Below are 12,674 nucleotides of genomic sequence, written 5' to 3' on the forward strand. Positions count from 1 at the left end.
AGCAATGTGTATGTCCCTGAGGTCAAAGATGGCACCTGTCACTCTAACATACCAGGGCCTTTAACAAATTCAAACCCATCCATGGAAGCAGACTGATGCTCGTCACTAGATGGAAGACTGGTTGTGCTAGCTGGTTATCCTGTCAACTTGACCCACATAAGAGTCTTCTGAGAGGGGAGCCTCAGCTGAAAAAATGCTCCCATAGGAAAGCCTGTGGGGCTTCATTGGTGTTCTTCATTGGTGATTGATGTGGGAGGGCCCAGCCCATTGTGTGTGGTGCCATCCCTGGGCTGGTGGTCCTGGATGCTATGAGAAAACAGGCTGAGCAGGCCAGCGGCCAAGCAGCCTTTTCCGTGGTCTCGGGATCAGCTCCTGCTTCCAGTTTCCTGCCCTGTTTGAGCTCCTGCCTGGATTTCCCTCAGTGACTGTGACCTGAGAGATGTAAGCTGAAATAAAGCCTTTCTTCTACAGCTTGGATTTTGTCATAGACTTTCCTCACAGCAGTAGAAACCCTATCCAATTCTTTCATCGGGTATCACGCTTGCTTGCCCCATCCATCTTCCGGCTCACTTCAGGGATTCTAGGAAGCCCTTCTCTTCTGCTGGGCAGCCTCTTCTCTCCTCTCATTCTACCCACCAGGAAGCTGCACCTCCCTAACGAAGGCTGTTCTTCTATCAGCAGGAGAGCAGGCTGCTGACTGATGTGTAATCACTCTATCCCATTTCCAGATTGTATTAGTTATGTCTGGCTACACCACCAGATTACATGTCTCCATCATGTAATGAGATGGCTCAGTGGGTAAGGACATTTGCTACCAGCCTTGGCAACCTGAGTTTGACGCAAAGACTCACATGGTGGGAAGAGAGACATGACTCTCACAAGTTGTCCTCTGACATCCACATGGGGTATGCCCTTGTACATACACACACACAAATACATACATACATAATACATACATACATACATAAAATAAGTGGAATAAATAATTAATAAAAAAATGAGGTCATTTGGGAGGGCCATACTCCAACAGAATGATCACCCCAATAAAAAAGGAAATTTTGGACATAGTTGTGAATATAGAAAGAAAACCACTTAAATATGATAGGGGTCATCTATAACCAAGGAGGAAAGCATGGAATGAATTCTTCCTTCAGAGCAGTGGGGAAGATCCAACTTAACCATCTCTTGTTCTCAGATTCTCAGCAAATGAAAAAGAGGCATTGATTTAGTTTCTGGCACCAGCCAGCAGGTGGGGCTGTTGGTTGGAACGGCTTTCTGTAAAAGAAGGGCAAGTTAGTCTGGATGGATCTTTCCAGTTCCTCAGGTGAGAGAGCCAAGCAGCTAGGATGTGAGGACTGCAGAGTGTGAAGACTCTCTCTAACCTTCTGCAATGCTTGGAAGGCTGGAAAAGCAGGGACAGGACACTGTTTCCTGCAATGCGAAGCCATGCAGGCCCACAGGGTTAAATGTGGTATGTGGGTACCGCAGAATTTAAACCTTTGTCATCTCCAGCTAAAAGGTAAACCACTTAAAGGGTTTATGGCCAGATGTGCTGTTCTGTTTGCATAGCATCTTAGATAACGTTGGAAAATGGTCTTTCTGGCTTGGCACAATGGTACATACCTATGATTTTAGTACTCAGAAGGGCAGAGGGAAAGGAGTACATGCCTGAGGCCAGCTTGGGCTACATCGCAAACCTCTACATAAATGTCTTTCTTTTTCTTTCTTTCTTTCTTTCTTTCTTTCTTTCTTTCTTTCTTTCTTTCTTTCTTTCTTTCTTTCTTTCTTTCTTTCTGAGTGATAACTTTATCCATTCAAGCGTACTAAAAGGAGATACACTACATTTTCTAAGCCAAAGCATGTGCAAAGTTTGCATTTAAATCCCTGAGAGCTTTGTGGCTAAAGGATTTGCAGTGCAAGTGTGACAAACAGTTTGAATCCTCAGAACTCCCATAATGCTGCACATAGCTTGGCCCCAGTGTTCCTACAGTAAGAAGAGAGATGGAGACAGAAGAACCCCAAAGCCTGAGGGTCAGTAAGCCCAGCATACTCAGTTCAGAACAACAGAAGCCTGTCCCAAACAATGTAAAAACCAGAACTGACTGCAAGGGCTACATCACAAGGTAACATTTGTGACCTGCACACACACACACACACACACACACACACACACCCCTTTTAAGAAGTTTTTGGAACTTATCTAAGAGAAGCATCACACACCTGTAAATCCAGCACCTAAGAGGCTGAAACGTTTGTGCATTTGAGCCATTCTGAGCTACCTGGCAAGATCATGCCTCAGTCATTCGGTCAGTCTGAGCCCACCTCTGAAGTATGCCCCTATTAGTCATAGGTCACACACATCCACATGTGAACAGATGTTAGTATAAGGACACTCTAACAGTGACAAGGCACTGATGTTTATAAAGTACTGCCACAGGTAGGATTTTACTTGATCCTCACAGGTCTGTTTTGTCATTTTGTCCTTGTTTTGATATAGATTTCGTTGTCCCCACTTTACAACCACAGAACACAGAGACTTGCTGAGCCTGTTAAATGCCCAACTCACACCCAGAGGGGACAACAGAATCAGCTTTAGAATCCATGCCTCCCAGCCTCCACCTCAATCATTCTAACTATTTCAGAACTCAAGAAACAGTAGAATAGAAAACTCCCCACAACCCCCGTCTTTTCGTAGTTTCTGCCCCATTCCTCATTAATTATACAATGCCTATGAAATTTGATTTTTTATTTTAAATTGTTTCAGATGTATTTATTTTATTGTATGTGTACGAGTGTCCTGCCTGTGTGTATGCATGTGTACTGTGTGCATGCCTGGTGCCTGTGGGAGTCAGAAGAGAGAGTCAGATCCTCTGGAACTAGCTGTGGATGGTTGTGACCTACAGTGTGGGTGATGGGAATTGAACCTTGGCCCTAAGAAAGAATAACAAGTGCTCTTAATCTCTGAGCCAGTCCTCTAGGCAATATATATATATATATATATATATATATATATATATATTTAGAAAGAGAGAGAAAGAGAGAGAGAGAGAGAGAGAGAGAGAGAGAGAGAGAGACAGTGTTTTGTTATGCAGCTCCAGCTAGCTATGACTCACTATGTAGACCAGGCTGCCCGGAACTCCAAAACCTGCCTGTCTCTTCCTCACCATCTGCTGAAAATAAAGGTGTCCACCCCCGTGCCCTACTGGCCAGTGCATTTTAATTTTAATACGTAACAAGTCCTACAGTTGGTTTTGTGAGCAGAAAAGCTCTTAGGATGACCCAGAACTGACTTGAGCGTCTCTAATCTGGACACGCTCCTTATCATCCAGTTAAAATCCCCTCAGCTATGAAGAATAACTATTAGCACCACCCAGCAGCTGCGCTTGTGTGGATCCTTGGGGCCAGATGGGCCTTAACAAATAGTAGCTCCGTTATTCGCAGTACATGCGAATTTTTTTGGAGGCCTAGCGTGCAAAGAACACATTTTCTCTCAAGCAAATGTCTAGGTTCAAGGTCACAGCTATGGCCTGCCTCCACACCCACGCGGGGCCGCCCGCCTCTCAGGGAGTGCCCTCGCTTCCCACTAGTCTCTTTGAAAGAAATGGAATAGGAACATTCCTCTCAGAGAAGGGGCACATATCTCTCTGGCTAATGCTCCCCCCTCCATCCCGGGCTTTGTGCCCTTTGCTGACACAGCGTTTGCGTGTAGGAAGAAGGAACAATTTGCTATAAAGATTCCTGGTGTGGATCCGAGGCTATTTTACCGTACAAGGACCAGATTTACGTGTCTTCTTTAATGTCAACCAGATGATTTTCTCCTTTGCATTTTTTCAGCCTTCGCTTATAATTCCCAAGAATTTCCATGCAGCCTAGGAGAAGGCCTTGGCACTGACTGCAGCTTTGCCGTCATCAGCCACGCTCGCTGGCATGAGACTTCTGGCTGCACCATTGTAAAGTTTTAGCATTCCGTCTTACATAAACCCCTTACACACGGATGAAGGCACCACAGTGTACAAACTGGGGCGCGTTATTAGCTGACAGAGTTTTCGAGTTGGGTGCGTTGACTGGGTCCAACAGACTTTTCCTGTGGAAAGGCCGAGGTGATATAAGTTAGGGTGTGGGTCTCACAGCTTCCATTTGCTACAGCGCGGCCCGAGAAGGCGGTAAGTGACCCTGGCAGGTGCTGTGGGTTGCATGTGTTCCGCAGCCGTTCCAAGGCAGCATGTTAACAAGTTTGACCTTTGGGGAGACTCGGATCATGAAGCCTCTTCACAGATTCATGAATCCATGGGTCATCACAGAATGGCTGTTATAAAATGAACATTCTCTCTCTCTCATGCTCTCCCCCAGGTCATCGTGCAGCTGAGCAGAGGAAGGCGCCATGCCTTTGGACTTCCCAGGCCCGTGAGCCAAGTAAACACCTGTATAAACCGTCCAGCCTGTATTGCATCTCTAATAAGAGAAGGCAGGCCAAGAGGGCATTCCGTGTTTCAAGAAAACGTCATGGTTTCTGGGCTGTGTGGACCGGCTAACGGGCTGTGGTGCCTGTGGCTGCTAGAAACATATCATAGCAGAGGTTCTTCTGCACAGACGCTCACAGCCCCAGCCAGCGTTAGCGCCACCGGTGTCTGCGCAGCCCTATCACAGCAAAAGCCCCGCGTGGCCGTACCTGCAGAGCATCCTGTGGGTGGAGAAGCCCGCTGGAACCTGGCTGCTGCCTTTGCCACGAATGCGGAGTGTTGATTTGGTGTTGAACCTGCTCATGCTATTTTGGTGTGTGGGTCAGGATGAACTATTAATGATCCACGGGGTAGTGCGATAAAAAGGCTACAAAAACAACAAATTACAACAAATTGCAGCTGGAAAACATTGCTACTCTCCTGTCTTTCACTTTGCTCAGGAGACACTGACCCTGGCACTGTGGGAGTTTCTGTGTGACGTGGATGGTGAAATGGAGGCACGTTCCTTACTTCTCTTTACCACAAACGCACTGAGAAAAATTCTCCGGGAGCCTCAGTTAGGATCAGGATTGATTGGGTGGGCAGGGGGGCAGGTGTGTGAACATGGACGTGGAGGCCAGGGTTGGCATTAGGCATCTTCCTCTACCCATCTCCACCTTATTATTATTATTTTTTAGACTGGGGTCTCTCACTGAATCTGGGGCTTACCAGTTAGGCTAGATTGAGCATCCAGGCAGCTCTGCTGATATGTTCTATCTCCACCCCATCCCCGGACTGGGATTATGTATACATACGACTGTGTTTGGCCTTTTTGTGGGTGCTTGGGAACCAAACTCAGGTCCTATGCCTTCATGTAAGCACTTTATGGGTGAGCTATCTCTTCCAGTCCTTGGGGTTGACATAATCAGGGAACGCAGTGGACTGTCTGCTGTTAAGGGTTTTGTGTGCATTTCTCTTTATTTTTCCGAACTTTTGTGGACACTGGCCTAGGAATCTATTTATGGTCATTAGGGTAACACCCAAGATGTTCTGACTGGTCCAATGGTCTTGCTGCTGCTGTTCCAAGAAAACACCAAGCAAGGGCTCTGTGGCATCAGTGTTGCCATTCTGAAGCACAAAGCCTGTAGGAATCAACAGTGACTGACTCCCCTACCACAGCTCCAGCTACAAGAGGAGCCCCATGACTCATTGGGTTTACACTGTAGATACCCACAGACCTCAGATATTTATGCCCAATGGAATCATGGGAATTGTCACTTCCAAAGGGACTGTCCTCTGGGATCTGTGGAAACAGGGACAGATGGAACAAATAACAGAAATTTCAATAGAGTAATAGAAAAAAGAGAAACAAACCTGATACGGTAGCACATGCCTATAATTCTAGTACTCAGGAAACAGAGGCAGGGAGATGACAGGTTCCAGGCTAACCTAAGCTACACAGTGGTATATCAAATAAAGGCAAAACAAAAGGAAGCAAACAAACAAGCCTCTCCCTCCAAAAACCTACAAAGGCTAGGAGCCGGCTAGATGGTTCATCCTCTGGGCCCCTGAGGTGGGAGAAAAGAAGCACCACAAAAAGTGCCATTACACTCATGCTCCCCACTTGACATACACACACATAAAATAAATATGTTGCGTAAGCAAATCAAGGGCCAGGAATGTATCTCAATGATAGAGAGGGAGGCCATGGGTTTAGGCCCCAGTACTCAGAAAACATTAGCCAACTGAACCTTACCTAGGAGGCTTGCTTTGGTGGCACATGAACTAAAATCAAAGTGAAGAGAATCTGTTTGGCCCTGGGCAAGGGTGACATGCCACCCCATGAAGCAGTTTGTATTTCATGGCACTGAAGAAAGTGGGTACCCACGTGTGGAAGCATGGAAGCGGATCCAGCTCTCCGAACCTGAACAAAAACAAACTCAGTTCAAAATGGACCAAAGACCTTTCTGTGAGGTTTGCATCCTTTAAACGGCTGCAGGGAGATGCAAAGCCTGTTGAGATACAGATGCAGGAAAGGGCTCTTGAAAGGACTCCGATAGCTTGGGAAAGAATAGCAAGAATCATGTCTGGCACGGTGGTGCCTGCCCGAAGTGCCAGCATTCAGTAGGCAGAGACCTGAGAGCCAACACAAGTTTGGGGCTGGCATGACCTATACCGTCATGATTTGTCATGATTTGTCATGGCTACATGGTAAAATTATGTCTCAGAAAAAGTGTGTGTGTGTGTGTGTGTGTGTGCACATCTGTGCATGGGCACACATGTGTGTACGAAACTCTGAAGCTGATCATGGGTGTATTCCTTATCAGCTGACCCAGCTCCTCAGCCTGAGAACTTACATTTTAAATGCATCCAAGTCTCTTAGGAAATTATTCATATTTTGGTTTCCAAATACCCAATTACAGTATTCAGCCCAGTACTTCCTAATGTTACCCATCTTTATTTTCGGTTACCATCTTTTTTCACTATCCTATCCCACAATCTGTAAGTTATAGAAGAGCCTTTAGCGATTTGGAAAGGGCAGTTTTGTTTCTGGGCCTGTTTAGCCACTGAGGAGAGCTTTGAAGAAAGCTACTAATCTCAGTAGGTCCAGCATTTTAGACTGTTCCAAACAGGACTTCTATTAAGCCTGAAATTTCTCAACATTCAAAGCATTCATGTTAATGCTTACTTAATTAACCATTTTTTTCCAGTTTCCTTTGGGTGCCCTAACAGGATTTCTGTCCAAAAAGTCAGCTAGAAAAAATTCATGGGAACGATGTCCAATTTCCTTTAAAGGGGGCTGGGTAGGTTTTTTGGTTGTTTTCTGGGGCTATTGTCATTGGGAGATGGTTATTTAAGTTGTTAATGATCTTATTCAGAGAGGAAATAAGGTTAGGATATTAGGTAATGTAAGTTAATTGTTAATTAACTCATAGTCATATCAGACACTAGGCTAATTTATCACAGGAGTATACATCCTAGGGTTAACAGATAGATATGATTATGTAAAGATAGGTAGTTCTCTGAGGGTTTTGAAGACTTAACGTGTCTCTCAGCTTTGTGATGGGGGAGATATTTTCTTCACACTTATAAGGGATCAAGAGAAACCATGCAGGTGGAGGGCCCTTACAACCACTGTGTTCTGGAATCTGATGCAACTGTCCAGTCTTAGTTTTCCTCTGTAATTTTCCCAATCTTGGATAGCTCTCAAAGATAACAGACAGGAAGTCCTTAAAGGTACAATTGATTACTTCCTCTATTTGTCTCAGTGATTCTTGTTCTTCACATCCCCTCCCGGCATGGGAAACAAAGAGAGTCATTGTATCTGACTGCATTTGGCCTCTAGCAAAGGTGGGAGCACCTTTGCTACTTTACATGTAAAGCATTACTTTACACTTTGCTGGCTGTTGCACACCAATAAAACTACATCTGCCCTTTCCTTGCATTTAGCCTAAAAGCATGACAGGGGGTGGACCTTTAGTCACCAACAGACACTTTGTGTCCAGTTTACATCTGTCACTGGATTTCCTGTAGGCTTCTCCTGGAGACCAGATTAGCATTCTGTGTGGGATGAAGATGCAGGGGTGATTGTCAAAGAAGGCAGAACCTAATCTAGATTCAAGTCCTTTCTCATTACAAGGCCCAAATCCCCAGAGTGTGAACTTGAAGCTCCTTGGGTTGGAGCAGCTGGAGGGTAGAACCCAGGGCTTCTTTCCTGACAGACAAGTGTTCTAACCCTGCAGCTCTGGTCCACTTCTAACTTCCTTACTTTCAACTTTTGCTTTTGTTGGTGCATAAAGAAAAAGAGGAGTGAAGGCATGGTATTTGAGTGAGCATTTGACAGTATGCTTTTTTTTTTTTTTGCTTCTCTATTTTATTTTACATGCATACACATGACTCTGTGTGTGTGTGTGTGTGTGTGTGTGTGTGTGTGTCTTCTGTGTCCAGAAGAGGGTGTCTGATCCTTTGGCACAGGAGCTTTAGGCAGTTAATCACTCCAAGTGAGTGTTGAGAACAAAATTCAAGTCCTCTGGAAGAGCAGCAAGATCTTTCAACTACCCAGCCATCTCCCCTGTCCCACTGTTTTTCTTCTGTGAGGACAGAGCTCACCTCCTTTTTTCTCCTACCATTTCATTTCATTTCATTTCATTTCATTTCATTTCATTTCATTTCATGTTTTTGTCTGGGAAATAAACTAGTCAGTGCGTTGCTTGCTTCTTATACCTTTCTGGCACTATTCCAGATTCCTATGGCATTACAGAATTATCTGCCCAGGGGCATTGCATGGAGAAGACAGAGGAGAGGAGGCTGGAAGATAAATTGCATGAATGTGTTGCTACAAAACTACTAATAAAACTTCTAACAGGAGGAGGCCAGAGGGTGTGTATAATCTGTTGGCAAGACTATTTAGTCTCAACTATCAAGAACTAAGAATACAAAGAAGTGCATATTATGTCTTTAAACTGCAAAAGGAAGAAATACTTGCCCAAAGAAAACAAACAAGCTTTCCAGTGCTGAGAACTCCTTTGTAGAAACTCACAAAGAAACATTTTCTTTCTTTCTTTCTTTCTTTCTTTCTTTCTTTCTTTCTTTCTTTCTTTTCTTTTCTTTTCTTTCTTATTTTTTTTGTATGTTTTCTTTGGACAATCAAATAAGATTACATTCTACATTGTTCAAAGCAATCCGAGACTGGGGCTTATCAGATACAACCCTTAAATGTTTTTTTCCCCTCTATTTCATGTTTAATTTTTACATTTGGTTGCTAAGTTGCTTTTCTGTGTTTCTAGTAAAGTTTGAAAAATTAACTTCCGTTACTTTTCTCTCCAACGAGAGAAATTCCATTTTGAGAAGACCTTGTATGGATAAGGAACAAACTAGACTCCGAATTTAGTTGGATTTCTTAAGTTCTCAGATGTAGAAAATGTGTCTTTCCAAAACTACGCTAATTAAATGATTTAAGATCACAAAGGAAAAGTGAAACTTCCATGATAAATTTCTGTGAATAAAGAATAAAGTGTGGAAAATTGAATCTATTTAGAGAAGAGAAAGAAACACCAGTAAGAAATTGGGTGTGAAGCCGGGCGTAGTGGTGCATGTCTCTAATTCCAGCACTCGGAGGCGGAAGCAAGCAGATCTCCGGGAGTTCAAGGCCATCCTGGTCTACACAGTTAAGCTCCAGAACAGCCTAGGGCTACATAATAAGTCCCTGTTTCAACAAACAAACAAACAAACAAACAAACACACATAAATTGGGCTCAGGGTGTAGCTCAGAGGGAGGACCTTGTGGTGGACAGGGTTTGGGTCCCGCCTTCACCTCAGCAGGAACAAGCGAGCAAGCAAACAGAAGATGAGCAAGCAAAACTTCCAAAGTTGGCAAATACCTTAGAGTGAGCTTTAAAAACAACAAACAAACAAACAAAAAACATTTTGGGAAATCGTCCTCAACAGTAGCATCTTCCTCGGCCAGAAAAGGCCACTGTAAAATGCTGCAGAAAGATACTTCTGGCTCCTCCTATGTCTGAGAGTTGGCTAAGCAGTTTGGAAAGAACTTTTCAAGAGTGAGCGACCTGGGGCTCCTGGAGGTTGCCCGGGTGCGCCAGGGCGCCGTTGTGTGTGTGTGTGTGTGTGTGTTTGTGACAACTTTCGGGCGCAAGCAGACACGGGCTACCTCGTCCCCAGACGTAAGGAGGAGGCACCTGCTTTGCGGCTCTCCGGAACTATCCGGGACGGGCTCGGCGCGGCGGGCTGGCGGTCGGGAGAAGAGGCGCGTCCCACCTGGGCCCGGGCGCCACCCGCCCAGAGCCACCCTCCCAGAGCCCGCCGGGCGCGCAGCCAGGGCGGCCGAGGGGCGGCGCGGAAGGGCGGAGGGCCGAGGGCGGGGGCTGCGGCTGTCGGAGGAGCGGGGGTTCCAGCCCCGGGCTCAGGCTGGGTCCGCTCGCAGGTGTCGCAGCAGCTCTGGCCATGAGGACCCTGTGGATGGTGCTGTGCGCGCTGGCGCGGCTGTGGCCCGGGGCCCTGGCTGGCTGCTCAGAGGCCGGGCGCTGCTGTCCTGGACGGGACCCAGCCTGCACTGCCCGCGGTTGGAGGCTGGACAGGGTCTATGGAACGTGCTTCTGCGACCAAGCCTGCCTTCTCACCGGGGACTGCTGCTTCGACTACGCCAGGGCGTGCCCAGGTCGGTGGCTGGGCCCGGGGAGGGACCGCTAGGAGCCAGGAGTGTTCTGGTCGCTTCCAGGCCAGCCCAGCCCAGTATCAACTTCCCCAATCCCAGTGCCCTCCCCTGGATCCCTAGCTTTCCCAGTCCTCTTGATCAAATGTCCCCAAGCAAGCACTCTTCCCCTCTAGGACATTGGTGGGGCCACCTCTGGGGATGAATTTGTGACTCAACAACTCCAGCTGCGTAGAGTCATCTGAAGCCTGGAAGGACGGCCCTGACAGATTTCAGGGGTGTGTCCCTGGGGCAGCCTTCCCCACACATTCTGTCAACCTCAAAGATAGAGTTTGGGCATGGAGAGGGGTGATGAGGTCAGGAAGGTGAAACTATCCCACCTTGGGCCACGCTTGCCCTGGGAGGGGCTTTCTAGGAGGTCTCAAGTGTTTTGCGGTGGGCTCCAACAAGAACCGCAGCAGTTTCCTGTGAGGAGGTTTTCTGTGCTCTCTGGAACTATCTTTAGGACCCCCCTCCCCCTTCTTGAGTCTGTATAGTGTTTTAATCCCTCCAGCCTTGCTTCGGAGCGAGGCCTCTTCTTACTTAACTTGCCGTACTATCCCACAGTCCCATACCCCTTCCAGTCATCGCTGGCTTAATTGCATTTGAAGGTGAAGAAATGGGGAACATGGTCCTGGAAGACAAGCTATGCCTAAAAGTCAGCTCTGGAAACAAAAGCTCTCTCTGCTTGTTGATAATCAGATCAGTCCCCAAACTGCACATATGACAGGGCTGGAACTCACTGGTCCCCACTCAAGTTCTCTGGGGCTGTGCCACACCCCAGGAACCGGAGGCCCAGTAGCAACAAGGCGTCTCTTGCCTCCTTGCTAAGAGCCTGTCATCCCCGAGGCTGGCCAGTCATCCAGGCCCGATACTGGAAGGGCACTGCCGAAAAGCTCGAAGATTTACTGACTGACTGAGAACTAAATATTTACCGGTAACAGAGATGCCCTTTTTTGATAAGTTTTTTTCCCCCCTGTTTCAAGGCATCTTGCCTCAGACTAAAGGAAGCTGGGAAAGCCAATTACTCAGGGAATGTAGTGAGTCTGAGCCACGCGTGCCTCAGCTGCACCTCCGTGGTGTTTGCCGAATCACTCATTCTCGAGGGGCTTGCCTATAAATTAGCTGGAGTCCCGCAGCCCAGGTTTGTGGTGAGCATGAGGAGGGGACCACAGTGCAGATACAGTCCCTCAGGGAGTCATTGTGTCCGAGGAACACAGAGAAACCACATGCGCACCGCACCGTACAGAGGATCCCTGTTCCTGCAGGGGACACTCGCCGCTATAACCGCGGATGCTTCACAGCTTGATTTGATTGTTTTGTTCCCGTGTGTCCTTCCATGCCAGGTCCATCTGTCCTTTCATGTTTGATGCTCTGGTGTTTCTTTTGTATTTTTTTTTTCTCTTTTGGACTTCATGGCCCCATTTAAGTGAGATAAAGCCCCATCTTATTACCACAGTGGATCTGACAACGGAGGAGGCTACTGCTTGGCTAATGGGCAGAAAGTTCGCCTAGCAGTAAGGTGATGGACAGAGGGATGGGTAGTATTCTGAAAGAAACACAGTAGCAGAGCAGCGAGGGGTTTCCTCATATTGCTCGGTCCTGCATAAAAGCGAAAATTTTTTAATTACTTCTGGAATTTTCCATTTAATATTTTCAAGCTGTAGCTGGTTGTGGATAACAGATCATGGACAGTGAAAGTAGGGCATGGGGGTGGGAGGAGGGACTATCACCAAAACAGGTAATAGGGGAGACAGTTTGGAGTGAAACTGTGGAGCCTCTTCGCATCGCCATCCAGTTGGCCCTGGGGGTCAGGGTGCTTCCCAGGCCCCAAACCTGACAGAGTGAATGCAACCAGATAAAGAGAGATTCAGGCTCCTCCAGAGGGCCGAGGGCTGAGGGGGTCACAGAGAGAAATTTCTTTCTCTTGGTTTTTGATACAGGATCTCTCTGACTGTCCTGGAACTTGTAGAGCAGGCTGGCCTCACAGAGATCCACCTACCTGTGCCTCCACAGTGCTGGGACTA

At 46.9% G+C, this 12,674-nt stretch overlaps 1 protein-coding gene across 2 annotated transcripts in view; it reads left to right on the forward strand.

Moving 5' to 3' along the window:
• The first annotated feature begins 10,011 nt into the window (after positions 1–10,011).
• Positions 10,012–12,674, forward strand: part of Sbspon (somatomedin B and thrombospondin type 1 domain containing) — a 35,678-nt gene continuing 33,015 nt past the window's right edge. Inside the window, exons 1-2 of one of the 2 annotated variants that reach the window (XM_021627007.2) lie at positions 10,012–10,120; positions 10,381–10,614. In XM_021627007.2, the coding sequence (XP_021482682.2) occupies positions 10,401–10,614 (214 nt within the window). In that variant the 5' untranslated portion in view covers positions 10,012–10,120; positions 10,381–10,400. Of the gene's footprint in view, positions 10,121–10,165; positions 10,615–12,674 lie in introns of those variants that run through there. The other variant, XM_060385827.1, reaches the window with a different exon arrangement.

The sequence above is a fragment of the Meriones unguiculatus genome, chromosome 6, assembly GCF_030254825.1.
Source record: "Meriones unguiculatus strain TT.TT164.6M chromosome 6, Bangor_MerUng_6.1, whole genome shotgun sequence".
Taxonomy (NCBI): Eukaryota; Metazoa; Chordata; class Mammalia; order Rodentia; family Muridae; genus Meriones; species Meriones unguiculatus.